We start from the raw sequence: 10703 nt of genomic DNA on the forward strand, positions 1-10703 counted from the left end.
AAAAAATATTTTCTACTCTAGTAAAAATAAAAGATATTTCTCAAAATATTTTTCAGTCATAAATCAAACATAAAATATTTTCTACTCACCAACCAAAATGAGAAAATAAGTCAAAAATCTGCTTGTTTTCCAAGAAAACATTTTCTAGGAAAACATTTTCCTTCATACCAAACACACCCTTAATCTCTTTGTGAATACCCCAAATGTCATATGATATTCAAGATTTCTCTTCAATGAAATACATACCCCTTTTATTGGTGTGACCTAGATTTAGGGTGAAGCAACATCCAAAAATCTCTAACAAGATTTAAGAATTGAAAAATATGGATTGGGCTCGTCTTGCGGAAGGTCATGTAAAATCTAGTAAACCATACATGTCTGCAAGTACCTTGATGAATGGCACTATTAGCTAATTTAATGCTAAAATGGAAGAGAGGAGAGAGTTTGCTCTCAAAATGCATAGACTAGAGAGTAACATGAGGTGTGTGGAAATGGAGGAAGATAGAAAAATGAGGATAATGGAAGGAATAAGGTTTACCAAAATTAGAGCTTAATATCAAGGGATTGTAATGTTTCAGAGATTATTTTATTTTAGATAATAATTTGAAAGTAGTATTAAAACGGATAATTAATTGTCTTTAAGCCACTATATCACGTAATTTTCCCCTTGAAAGAGAAAGAACAAAGTTTAGATCGAGCTGGATGGGTTCTACTATGACTCATCGTTTAACTCATTATGACCCAACCCATGTTAGCTCAGGTAGACTATTAGCAAGGTGAGACAATGATCCAGTTATTTATTCAACCCATCTTAAATCAGCCCAAGCAACTCATTATTGAATTTCTAAGGAAAGATAATATCTTAGGAATATCAAATCTTGAATTCTGGTACTCAAGTGATAAAAAGTTGAGCATTTTGACACGTGAGATCAGGATTCTAATGAAACTGAAATGTTGAAATGTTGAAATGCTGAAGATGCAATTGTTCAAGTGACTTTCAAAAACCAAAGGCAAACAATGTAACAAAGAGGAGGGACAATGACAAGAACGAGCACAACACGGGGGAAATCATAAAACACTTTTAACTTGAAATCCTCCTCCATTATACAGACCTGCAGAATTAGTTTAGGACCTTAAGAGGGTCCTGAAATCATCAGCTTGATTTGGTAGCCACTGCGAGTTCAACGGATATAATGAAAGTTGATCGCCCCGCCTCTCTTAGGTACTGAACTTCCCCATTCATCAGCTTGACCAGTTTTCTGCTGACAAGTAAGCTGATCCCTTCTTCAGATGCATCGGCTTCACTACCAAACATTTGGCTAAGCAATTCTTCTGGCACTCCACCCCCTGTATGTCTTATCCTGCAATGGTAAGTTTCATTCTCCTGGTCAGCCATGTACAAGTAACAGATGGTGCTGATTCTTGTCATTATTTAAATTCATCTGTTTAGCCTTAAAACTCAATCACCACATGAACACGTCTTGGCTGAATGAAGAAAGAACACACTCCTGCCACTTGAATAAATAGAGGACAAGACTATTCCACATATGCCAACAGAAAGCTTTCTGAGAGAAGTATGATTTTCATTTGTTTAACATAATTTTTTTAAGGCTGGTCTCATCAATCTCTAGACTCTAATTGCTATCTGGGGTTATTTTATGTTCAAGTACTAGATGGAAAACTCAACACTAACACCTCCACGCTGAAGGTTGATTTTTCGTTTGTCCAAAGAATGAATAGGAATAAGCTTGAAACAGTAGGAGAGCATATTACACTTCTCTTTGAATTTGAGAAGTCCTACTCAGATACTCGGCTCTCTAATAAAATAGTGAGTGAAGGATGTTTAGGCCAACAGAACAATTTTATTAAAAATTGTGAAAAATATAGAATTAGAATTTATTTTGTAATTAAACTAGCAATTTTGCAATCAATGTTTACAAAATAAATGGAGAGAAGACAAGGAAGTAGCAGCTTCAACCGTCAAGGATCAAATGCTATGGCAATATAAGGACTTCAAACACATTGAGACATTGGAGTTCAAGTAAAACTTTTACGTCCCTAATTTGATAGAGAATAAATACACTATCAAACAAAAATTACTTAGGACAGAAATAACCATATCAATCACAGGTATTGAGAGAGATACTGGTTAGTTTTTAAGCTTACGATTTTGAAATGCTTAGATGTCAATGGATTGTGTAGACAACCCTCAACCTTTTATGTTTTCGCGGGAGATGCTAACTTGGACAGCAGATATCTGGTCAAGGTAAAAAAAAAAAATCTGATTTTTCTGTCATATGGATTTACCTGAATTCCAAGAGAGCAAGCTGAACAGATTCTCCTATGCGATCTTTAGTTAGCTTGCCTGAAATACTAAGCTGGCCACCACTTGGTGTAGAGTTCACAGATACTAACAAAAAGTTAGCTAGGACTTGTTGAAGTCTCGGACTATCTCCATATAAAGTTTCATTAAGAAGATCTTCAACCATGTCATTCGAGATCATTATATTCTTTCCATTGCTCTTCATCATGACTTGACTTATGGATGCTACCAATACCTCATGTAGCTTAAACTCGAGCATCTCCAGATCCAAATAACTGGTAAGAGATTAGAGGAAGAGCAAAAATATTACAGTGTAGAAAATCATTTAAAGTGATAAACATAAAACTAAAAACAATAAATATTGGACAAGAAAGCCATAATCCAGCAAAGAAAACTTAATATCGTATCAAATGCACAAAACTATACTCCAAGAACAACACTTATACTGCAAAAGGTATCCATTCTTGCATAGATGAAATCCAAGAATTTACCTGTTGCTACAAAATCATCATACCTTGATCAAGTTTTAACTAAAAAAGGATGAACGGAAAGGAACTCAGGGTATTGAAACTAAAACACATAATATATGATAAAATGGTGTAGCGTACCCCTCTATGATGCTATCAAGATCTGTATCATCAAGAATTTTGTTGAGCTGACGCTGACACTGTGCACTTGTATGCAGTATATTTTTCTGCTCTTCGCCCAAGCTAGTCCCCTCTAGCATCTTCCGAGAGAATATAATCCCAGAAAGAGGATTCCTAATTTGCCTCCTTATGTAAGCTAATACTTTCAACCTTTTCAATGCAGTTTGTTCTGATAATCGTTGAACATGAAGAGCTTGTTGCAACTCATGGCTTGCAAGCTGCAGGAAACAAAAGAGTCCCGTGACTGCACCCTCTTTATCTAACCTTTTGCTCACACAGAGTAAGCACTCCACATATTTCCCGTAACGTGCAAAGAAACCAAAAGGAATCTTCTCAGATTCTTGACCAGTGATAGCATTATTTAGTATAACTCCGAAATTCACAAAAGCTTCTTGATTCTTGAGACGGCAGCAAGCTGCCTGTGTCCCAAAAACCTCCCCTAGCAGCATTTTATCCATAACATCATCACGCCGCCATCCAGTTAACTTGGTCATCGCAGAGTTCCATTCAGAACACCAGCCAAATTGATCAGTGCCAAATATTGGTGGGATCAATGGGTGAGGATTTTGGATAATCGCTCTATAGTCACCTTCGATTCGGGTGAACTTGTCCATGATACTTTTTTGTCCAGTTATATCCTGAGCAATAAAACACACACCCACAACACTATCCCGAACATCTTTGCTTGCACATGCATTCACGATTAAGCTGATTGGACTAGAATCCCTCGACGGCCCATGTGTTTTTATTTCAAACTCTACATTTCTTTCCTCTTTCCCTGGTTAAAGGAATGGTGTATTCAGTTAAATCCTCGGTACATAATTCATGTAATTGAATGGATGGACAAAAATCATGTGAACTAATCATATTCAAAATAATTAATTAGTGTGGAAAATTAATCTTTTTTGGTACATAATCCATTTAACTGAATGGATAGACAAAAATCATTAATAATATTCAAAAAAATTAAATAGTGTAGAAAATCAATCTTCACGAAAAGAGTCATAACATCAACATAACACAGAGGGGGGAATGCACAAAGATACGTACCCTGCAATGCTAATTCCAACATCTTATTCACGGTATCAACTGATGAATCCTCCACGAGAGTGAGCAGATGTTTCCCAATTGCTTCATCAACAGGAAGACCAGTTAATTCAGCAACTTTTGTGTTCCATCCATTAACCTGCCCATCAACATCAACTGCGAATATAGGAACTGAAGCTGTTTCAATTAAGCGGACCATTTCAGCTGTCACTGCTTCAAGTTCCTGCATTCCATCAATCTTTAGATCATTAAGCTTCGTATGGATGGAAATTGTATTAGAATTCACAGCATCAGCATCCTTGAAAGCATTTCTTAGTATGAGCTGCAAGGAGTGGATTGCATCCATCTCATAGTCCTTCCAGGGTATACTCCTTGTCTTGACAACTTCCAGGAATGCTTTGAATGATGACCTAGGATGCATTTTCCTGCCATCATCCTTCTCACCAGGTTCATGCTTTGCACCACCCCATCTAACTTCAGCAGCAGTGTGTGACCTGTACCAGAACAGCCAGTCCTTATCAGATATTCTTACAGCCGCCATACCACAGACTGCATCACCAAGAGCAAGAGCCCCAGGAAACCCAGCATCATACAAGCTATCTGTACTCAAGCCTGTGGAATCTGTATGATACTCACAAAGCCATGATACTATATCATGCAGCTGAAAGTCACTTGGGTTCATTCCTAATCGATGTATCTTATTCTTATAGAGCAAAGCAGCACCATCACATTTGATGAGATCCATAATGTTGGGGCTCTGTGACACGATACCTACGGGAGCATCTCGCATCAGCATATCACACAAGAGAGTCTGAGTACGCAGAATATTTTTCTCAAGGAATTGATTTTCCAATTCCAGTTCCTTGTTAACGTGTATGGCAAAGACTTGTGCAAGAAACTCACATGCATACCTCAGTGGAAAGGGGACGAACCTTGGGGTCGTGTTGTGGCAAACAACCAGGCCCCATAGCCTTTTTCTTTTTTGAGATTGTGAAGAATCAGAGCTTTCTCCTTCTTCATCCCCGTCATTGACCACAACTGCCATTACAAGTGATGCAATTGAATTCATATTCTCCATATACTGTAAATGGCAGTAGTGAGGGGCCCTAAGAGTAGAGCCGCACAATGTTAAGTCAAATGGAAGCTTCTCATCTTGGACTACCTTCACATGTTTTGCTCGGCAATCACAAATCATTCGGACCTTATTCTTCATAAACAAAAACCGTGCAGCCTGTGGAATATCCGTAGCAGGATAATGTAAACCAAGGTAAGGCTCGAGGCCAGGCTTTGTGATCTCAGACACCACCTCTCCATGATCATCATCGTGAAACTTATATCCCATCACCCTGTCATAACCTGTGAGTTCAAAAACCTCCTGAACCATTGTGTCACAAAGTCTTTCCATACTGCCACTGGGCAAGGACTGCAAGCGAGTAATGGCTTTGGCTGCAAGTTTATATGACTGCAGGGCCCCTGCAGCAGTCATGGGAACTTCATAGGGCTTCACAGGCTCAAAATCAATGATTAAGCTACCTGTAACCCTATGAACAATTGCATAAAATGGCTTCCCAGAATTTTTGCAGTGAACAAGGACAGGATTTAACAGAGAAACCTCCCCAAACCCCAAGGCTTTCTGCAATGCTGCGCCACTTGGACCAGTGAAGATCGTTCTGATATCAGTCCCGATGCCAAGAACTGGATGCTCACCAACACTTGGAACAGCATGGCTAACCATGGTCAGCATTTCAGGGGCATTCTCACTGAATGCTATGACCTTTAATGTTTTCTCATCCAGGGCTAACAGACAACCAAATGGCTGGATAAACTTGCCCTTTTGGATCTGATGAAGGTAAGCGGTGGTAACTTTGTCTGACTTCGGCCTTTGCTCACCCTCAGCGACATTTGTAACCCTCACCGAGCTTGAATAGTCAAAGGAATCACCTGACTCCTCAAAGTCTGCATGCAACTTTGCATCAATAGAGGTCTGTGCAATGATCCTAGCACTGTGCTTTGATCTTGATGAAGTGGTGGAAGATTGGCTAGGTCTTGAAGACGACATTTTGACTCAAATCTAAATAGAACATACAAAATAATTACTACAGATGATTAACATTATACATTAAAGCTACAAAGTTGAAATAGCAACTGTAAACATCCGACACTGTCAAAGACATTATAACAGAGTTTTTAACTTTTTTATATCAACAAACATAGTAGAACTAGAACAAACACATGTATGATTTATTGTAAAGGCTCTACCTTTCATCAATATGAAACATCAAATCACTATTTGCAGCATAACATTTTCCATCCACTGAAGAATAGAGCCCATCCCCTCCCCACTTCAACAGGAGGGAGGATGATATGTTTAAAAAAAAAAAACTAAAAAGAGTTTAACCGAGTAAGTTACCGGATCCACAAATTAGCCCTAGATAATTCAACTATATAACTAAGAAACTAGAAGATGCAGACAAATAGGCATAGCACAGTAAGCTAATAGTTGTTTTAGCTGGATTAACAAACTAATCACAGCTTATTGATAATTCAAGTTTTTAATCACCCTATATAGTACTGTATATACAATATAGCCTTGAAAGTTGAATTTGCAGAGAAAAGTAATTAGTGAAAGTTGAAGAGAAAAGAAATTACCTTTCAGAAGCTTTGAGAGGCAACAACAAAGTAGTAGGTTTCAGGTGAATTGTTGTTATAGTTGGTCTGAATCTGAAGCAAATAAGCTGGTGCTCATCAACTATTCCTCGTCTGAAATTCCCCAAAAAAATGGACCACAACTTCGATTTCTCTTAAAGATTTATCGATACCATTAAACACACACTTGCCAAAGCAGATTTATCGATACCATTAAACACACACTTGTCAAAGCTCATATACACAGTACGTTTACGAGTCTCTATAAATAGCAAGTGAAAGAGACTTTACTAGAAACAAGTGAATTGCCCGATTGTTTCCTTTCCAAACATAGTTATTTGGTGTCAGTTGATGCACCCCAAAATTAGCATAAGCTTCAATCTTCATTTGTCATCCACCTCTATATAAAATATATTTAATTTTTTGAAAAAAAAAAAAAAAAACAAACCCACGAGCAGCAAAGTAGGGGATAATATATAATAATTCGTGAGTGGGTGGAAATATAATAATAGTAGTACTCACTAGAAGGATTCTGATGTCAATCGTTTAAATTATAACATTTTTTAAAGAGATGAGTATACCATACCCACTTTGGGGGGTGGGGGGGAGAGAGAGAGAGAGAGGCCATACCTCGAATAACAAGTTAGCAGCAAGTTATGGACATCACGTGAAGACATCATCCCCTTATCTTTTCAAGAGAAAAAAGGGTGTCAGAATTTGAGACTAAGAAAATGAGCTGCTACGGGAAAATATGGATCTACATTCATATAATCAAACAGTTTTGGCGTTTCTGAGGTGAATCTGACTCTCCCACATTACTAACGTACTTTCTCACCATTGAATAAAGTTTTATTGCTCTCTATGTAAAATCAAAACATTCTAACAAAGTTGAATTCATGATGACAAAGGACCCTCTTTGCCTACTCTTTTCACCTTTACAACGTTTTCTCCTTTTCTTGCCCAACCATTACAGTTTATACTAGGACTGTTTCATTATGTTTCAATGTAGATTTTTTTTATTTGAAAACTGAAGTCGAGTTTGGTCATAAATTTAATTGAAGTTGTTTTTGACTTTGTATAATATGGAAAAGGGTTATAATTGTACTTATACTCTCAAACAAAGATTATATATCAACAGTGTTTTACTTAAAAAGTCACTCAATCTATTCAATTAATTTTTTTAACTTAAAATTTACTTACATAAAATTTTTATTTCTTAGTAAAAAAAATTTAAAATTAAATAAGTATCCAATGAACTGCCAATTATACTATGCTTAAATAATTATCTAACATCGACAGTATACTATGCTTAAAAATTTATCTAACATCGCTAGTATACTATGCTTAAATTTTTTTCAAACTGTAACGATGTTCCTATAAACACAAACTAAACATAGTGCAGAAAAAACATCATAAAACATATAGTAGAATTCAAAGGTTCTTAAAATAATAAATCGTAACTATTAAATTTGGGGAGAAAAGGTAAATAAAAGGATCACTATTATATTTATTTTTAGCGGATCGAGTTAAGTAGGTGGATCATCTTTTTACAATTTTAGTTAGAAATAAAAAAAATCATTTAAGTAAATTTTAATTTTAAAAAATTAATTGAATAAATTGAGTGACTTTGTAAGTAAAACACTCATAGTTGAGTGACTTTGCAACTAAAAAATTCATAGTTAAATTATTTTTGAGTTAAAAATCAAAGTTGAGTGACTTTCTGAGAAAAAAACTCATACTTGAGTAACTTTTTGAGAAATAAGTTCACAATTGAGTGACTTTGGAGCTAAAAAAACAAAGTTGAGTGACTTTATGAGAAAAAAGTCCATAGTTGAGTGACCATACCTCCATATTTGTCTTTGGATGGTTAAATCTTACGTTTCTACTTTTATCATCCTACGTAGCACGCCTATATCATCATATATTACTAAAGGTGGGAAAAAAAAAGTTAAAAGTTGAAATATCATTTTACCCCTACACTAAATAAAAATATTATGAAATAGTTAATCAATTAAATATTAAATAGTAATTATATAATATTATTATTATATTACACTAAATTCTAAAAGTGGAAAGGTGTTAAGTCAAATATTGAAAGAAAAAATATTCATAGAAAATTGTTAGACATTTTTATCCTTTTAAAAATAAATTAGTTACATTTTTTCAAAAAAGAAATTGTATTTATTTTTATTTTTCTCCTTCAATTTACTTAAAATAATCTATATATCATAGATCATATGGTTACTTAATTTGTTAAATGTTAATATTTTAATTACATAATGATATATATGAAGCCCAACAACTATACTTTAATTCTTATGTTAATCCTTTTAAAAAAATAAATTAGTTACATTATTTCAAAAAAATAATTATTTTTATTTTTATTTTTCTCCTTCAATTTACTTAAACTAATCTATATATCATATATCATATGGTTACTTAATTTGTTAAATGTTAATATTTTAATTACATAATGATATATATGAAGCCCAACAACTATACTTTAATTCTTATGTTATGTCATTATAATTATAATTGATTAGATTAATTAATTAATTAAAGTAGAAGACAAAACAATGTATGAAACTCTTCCAATTCAGTGACCCTTTGAATTTTGAAATCAAAAATAAAATTTATATGCCATGATTCAGTGTGTCTCATTATTGAAACTCTTCCAATTCTGTGACTCTTTGAATTTTGAAACCAAAAATAAAATTTATGTGTCATGATTCAATGTGTCTCATTATTGAAACTCTTCCAATAATGTGACTCTTTGAATTTTGAAACCAAAAATAAAATTTATGTGTCATGATTCAATGTGTCTCATTATTGAATTTTGGTAGGTGAAAAGACAGTTAAATATCACTATAAATATCAGTAAATTATAGCCACAATTTACTTGTCCCTAGATCATCATATTCTTTTCTTTTTTGTCATCTACGGTTATCTAATCTTCTTCCTAGATAATGATATAACATATCGTCAAGAAGCTAACTGAGGAGAAGAACATATGACATCATTCTGAAGTTAGCTTTCTTACAATAATAGAATAGTTGAAGTTAGAAATATAAGAGATGAAATCATGAAAAAGAGAAGTTTTCTTACAATAGAATAGTTGACCAAGGAATATGTCATCTCTTCTATACTACTAGTATGCAATCCACATTTTTATGTAATTCTTGTATCATTTTTCATTGTTGTGGAAATTTATTTTTATTTTTCATTGTGTTATTGTTCTTGTAAGTGTTACTTAATCGACAAAACTTCTGTTAATGTACGATGAGTTTGATAATACTTGAATAATTTATGCAATATGCTCGGATCTCCATATGTCAATTGACTAAATTCAAATTAATTTAAATAAAGATTGCTAAAAAATTATTACTTTGAATGAAAGATTTTAATTGTATTGCTATATTGTCTATCTATTATATTGTTGCGAACACATGCATATATTGTTCATTTTCACCCTTTTTGTTTTATTTTTAGTTTTTCTATGATTTGTATGAATGAGATTAACAACTTCATTTTCAAATAAAAATGAGAGTTCCATTTATATTTGTGAGACACTAAGCCTAATAATTTTCTTAAATATGAGCAATCTATATTGATGGTAGTTTTCTGCAGTGTTAAAACTCAAATGGTTGGTGTGATGACAATTTTGCTTTTGGATATTTTGGTTGTAATATTATAAGAATGGAGTAATTGAGCTTTATTTTGTTTAGATTTTAGTAATATAAATCAACAAGATTATTCAATATTCTACCTGAAGTATATTGTTCAAGAGTAACATTATAGCATCTTTTGCAATTATTTTATATTGTTGCAACATATATTTTCACATGGAAAATTGCATTTTCACTTTCAAATTGGAAACACTTACACATATATGTTGTACTAATATTCATGTCATTTTAGAAAGTTTGAAATACTTGATAGGAATACACGTGTTCATAACTAATAGATATATACATTCATTCTACTTCAAATTTTCTCTTAATTTAATTAATATACCCAACCCAATATTATACCCATCCATT

At 33.8% G+C, this 10703-nt stretch overlaps 1 protein-coding gene across 3 annotated transcripts; it reads right to left on the reverse strand.

Moving 5' to 3' along the window:
- Positions 1–1068: 1068 nt before the first annotated feature.
- Positions 1069–7075, reverse strand: LOC125864383 (phytochrome A). Of its 3 annotated transcripts, none has more exons than XM_049544355.1 (5): positions 6955–7075; positions 4021–6088; positions 2932–3748; positions 2308–2598; positions 1069–1361 (listed from the first exon to the last, which is right to left on the reverse strand). In XM_049544355.1, exons 2-5 carry the CDS (start codon positions 6074–6076, stop codon positions 1154–1156), a joined length of 3372 nt encoding a protein of 1123 aa, XP_049400312.1. In that variant the 5' UTR covers positions 6077–6088; positions 6955–7075; the 3' UTR covers positions 1069–1153. The 3 variants fall into 3 exon arrangements, with proteins under 3 accessions (XP_049400312.1, XP_049400311.1, XP_049400314.1); XM_049544354.1 differs by having other exon boundaries at positions 6667–7065; XM_049544357.1 differs by lacking the exon at positions 6955–7075 and adding an exon at positions 6277–6329.
- Between the last annotated feature and the right edge of the window lie 3628 nt (positions 7076–10703).

Source organism: Solanum stenotomum, chromosome 5 (assembly GCF_019186545.1).
Source record: "Solanum stenotomum isolate F172 chromosome 5, ASM1918654v1, whole genome shotgun sequence".
In the NCBI taxonomy this organism is placed as follows: Eukaryota; Viridiplantae; Streptophyta; class Magnoliopsida; order Solanales; family Solanaceae; genus Solanum; species Solanum stenotomum.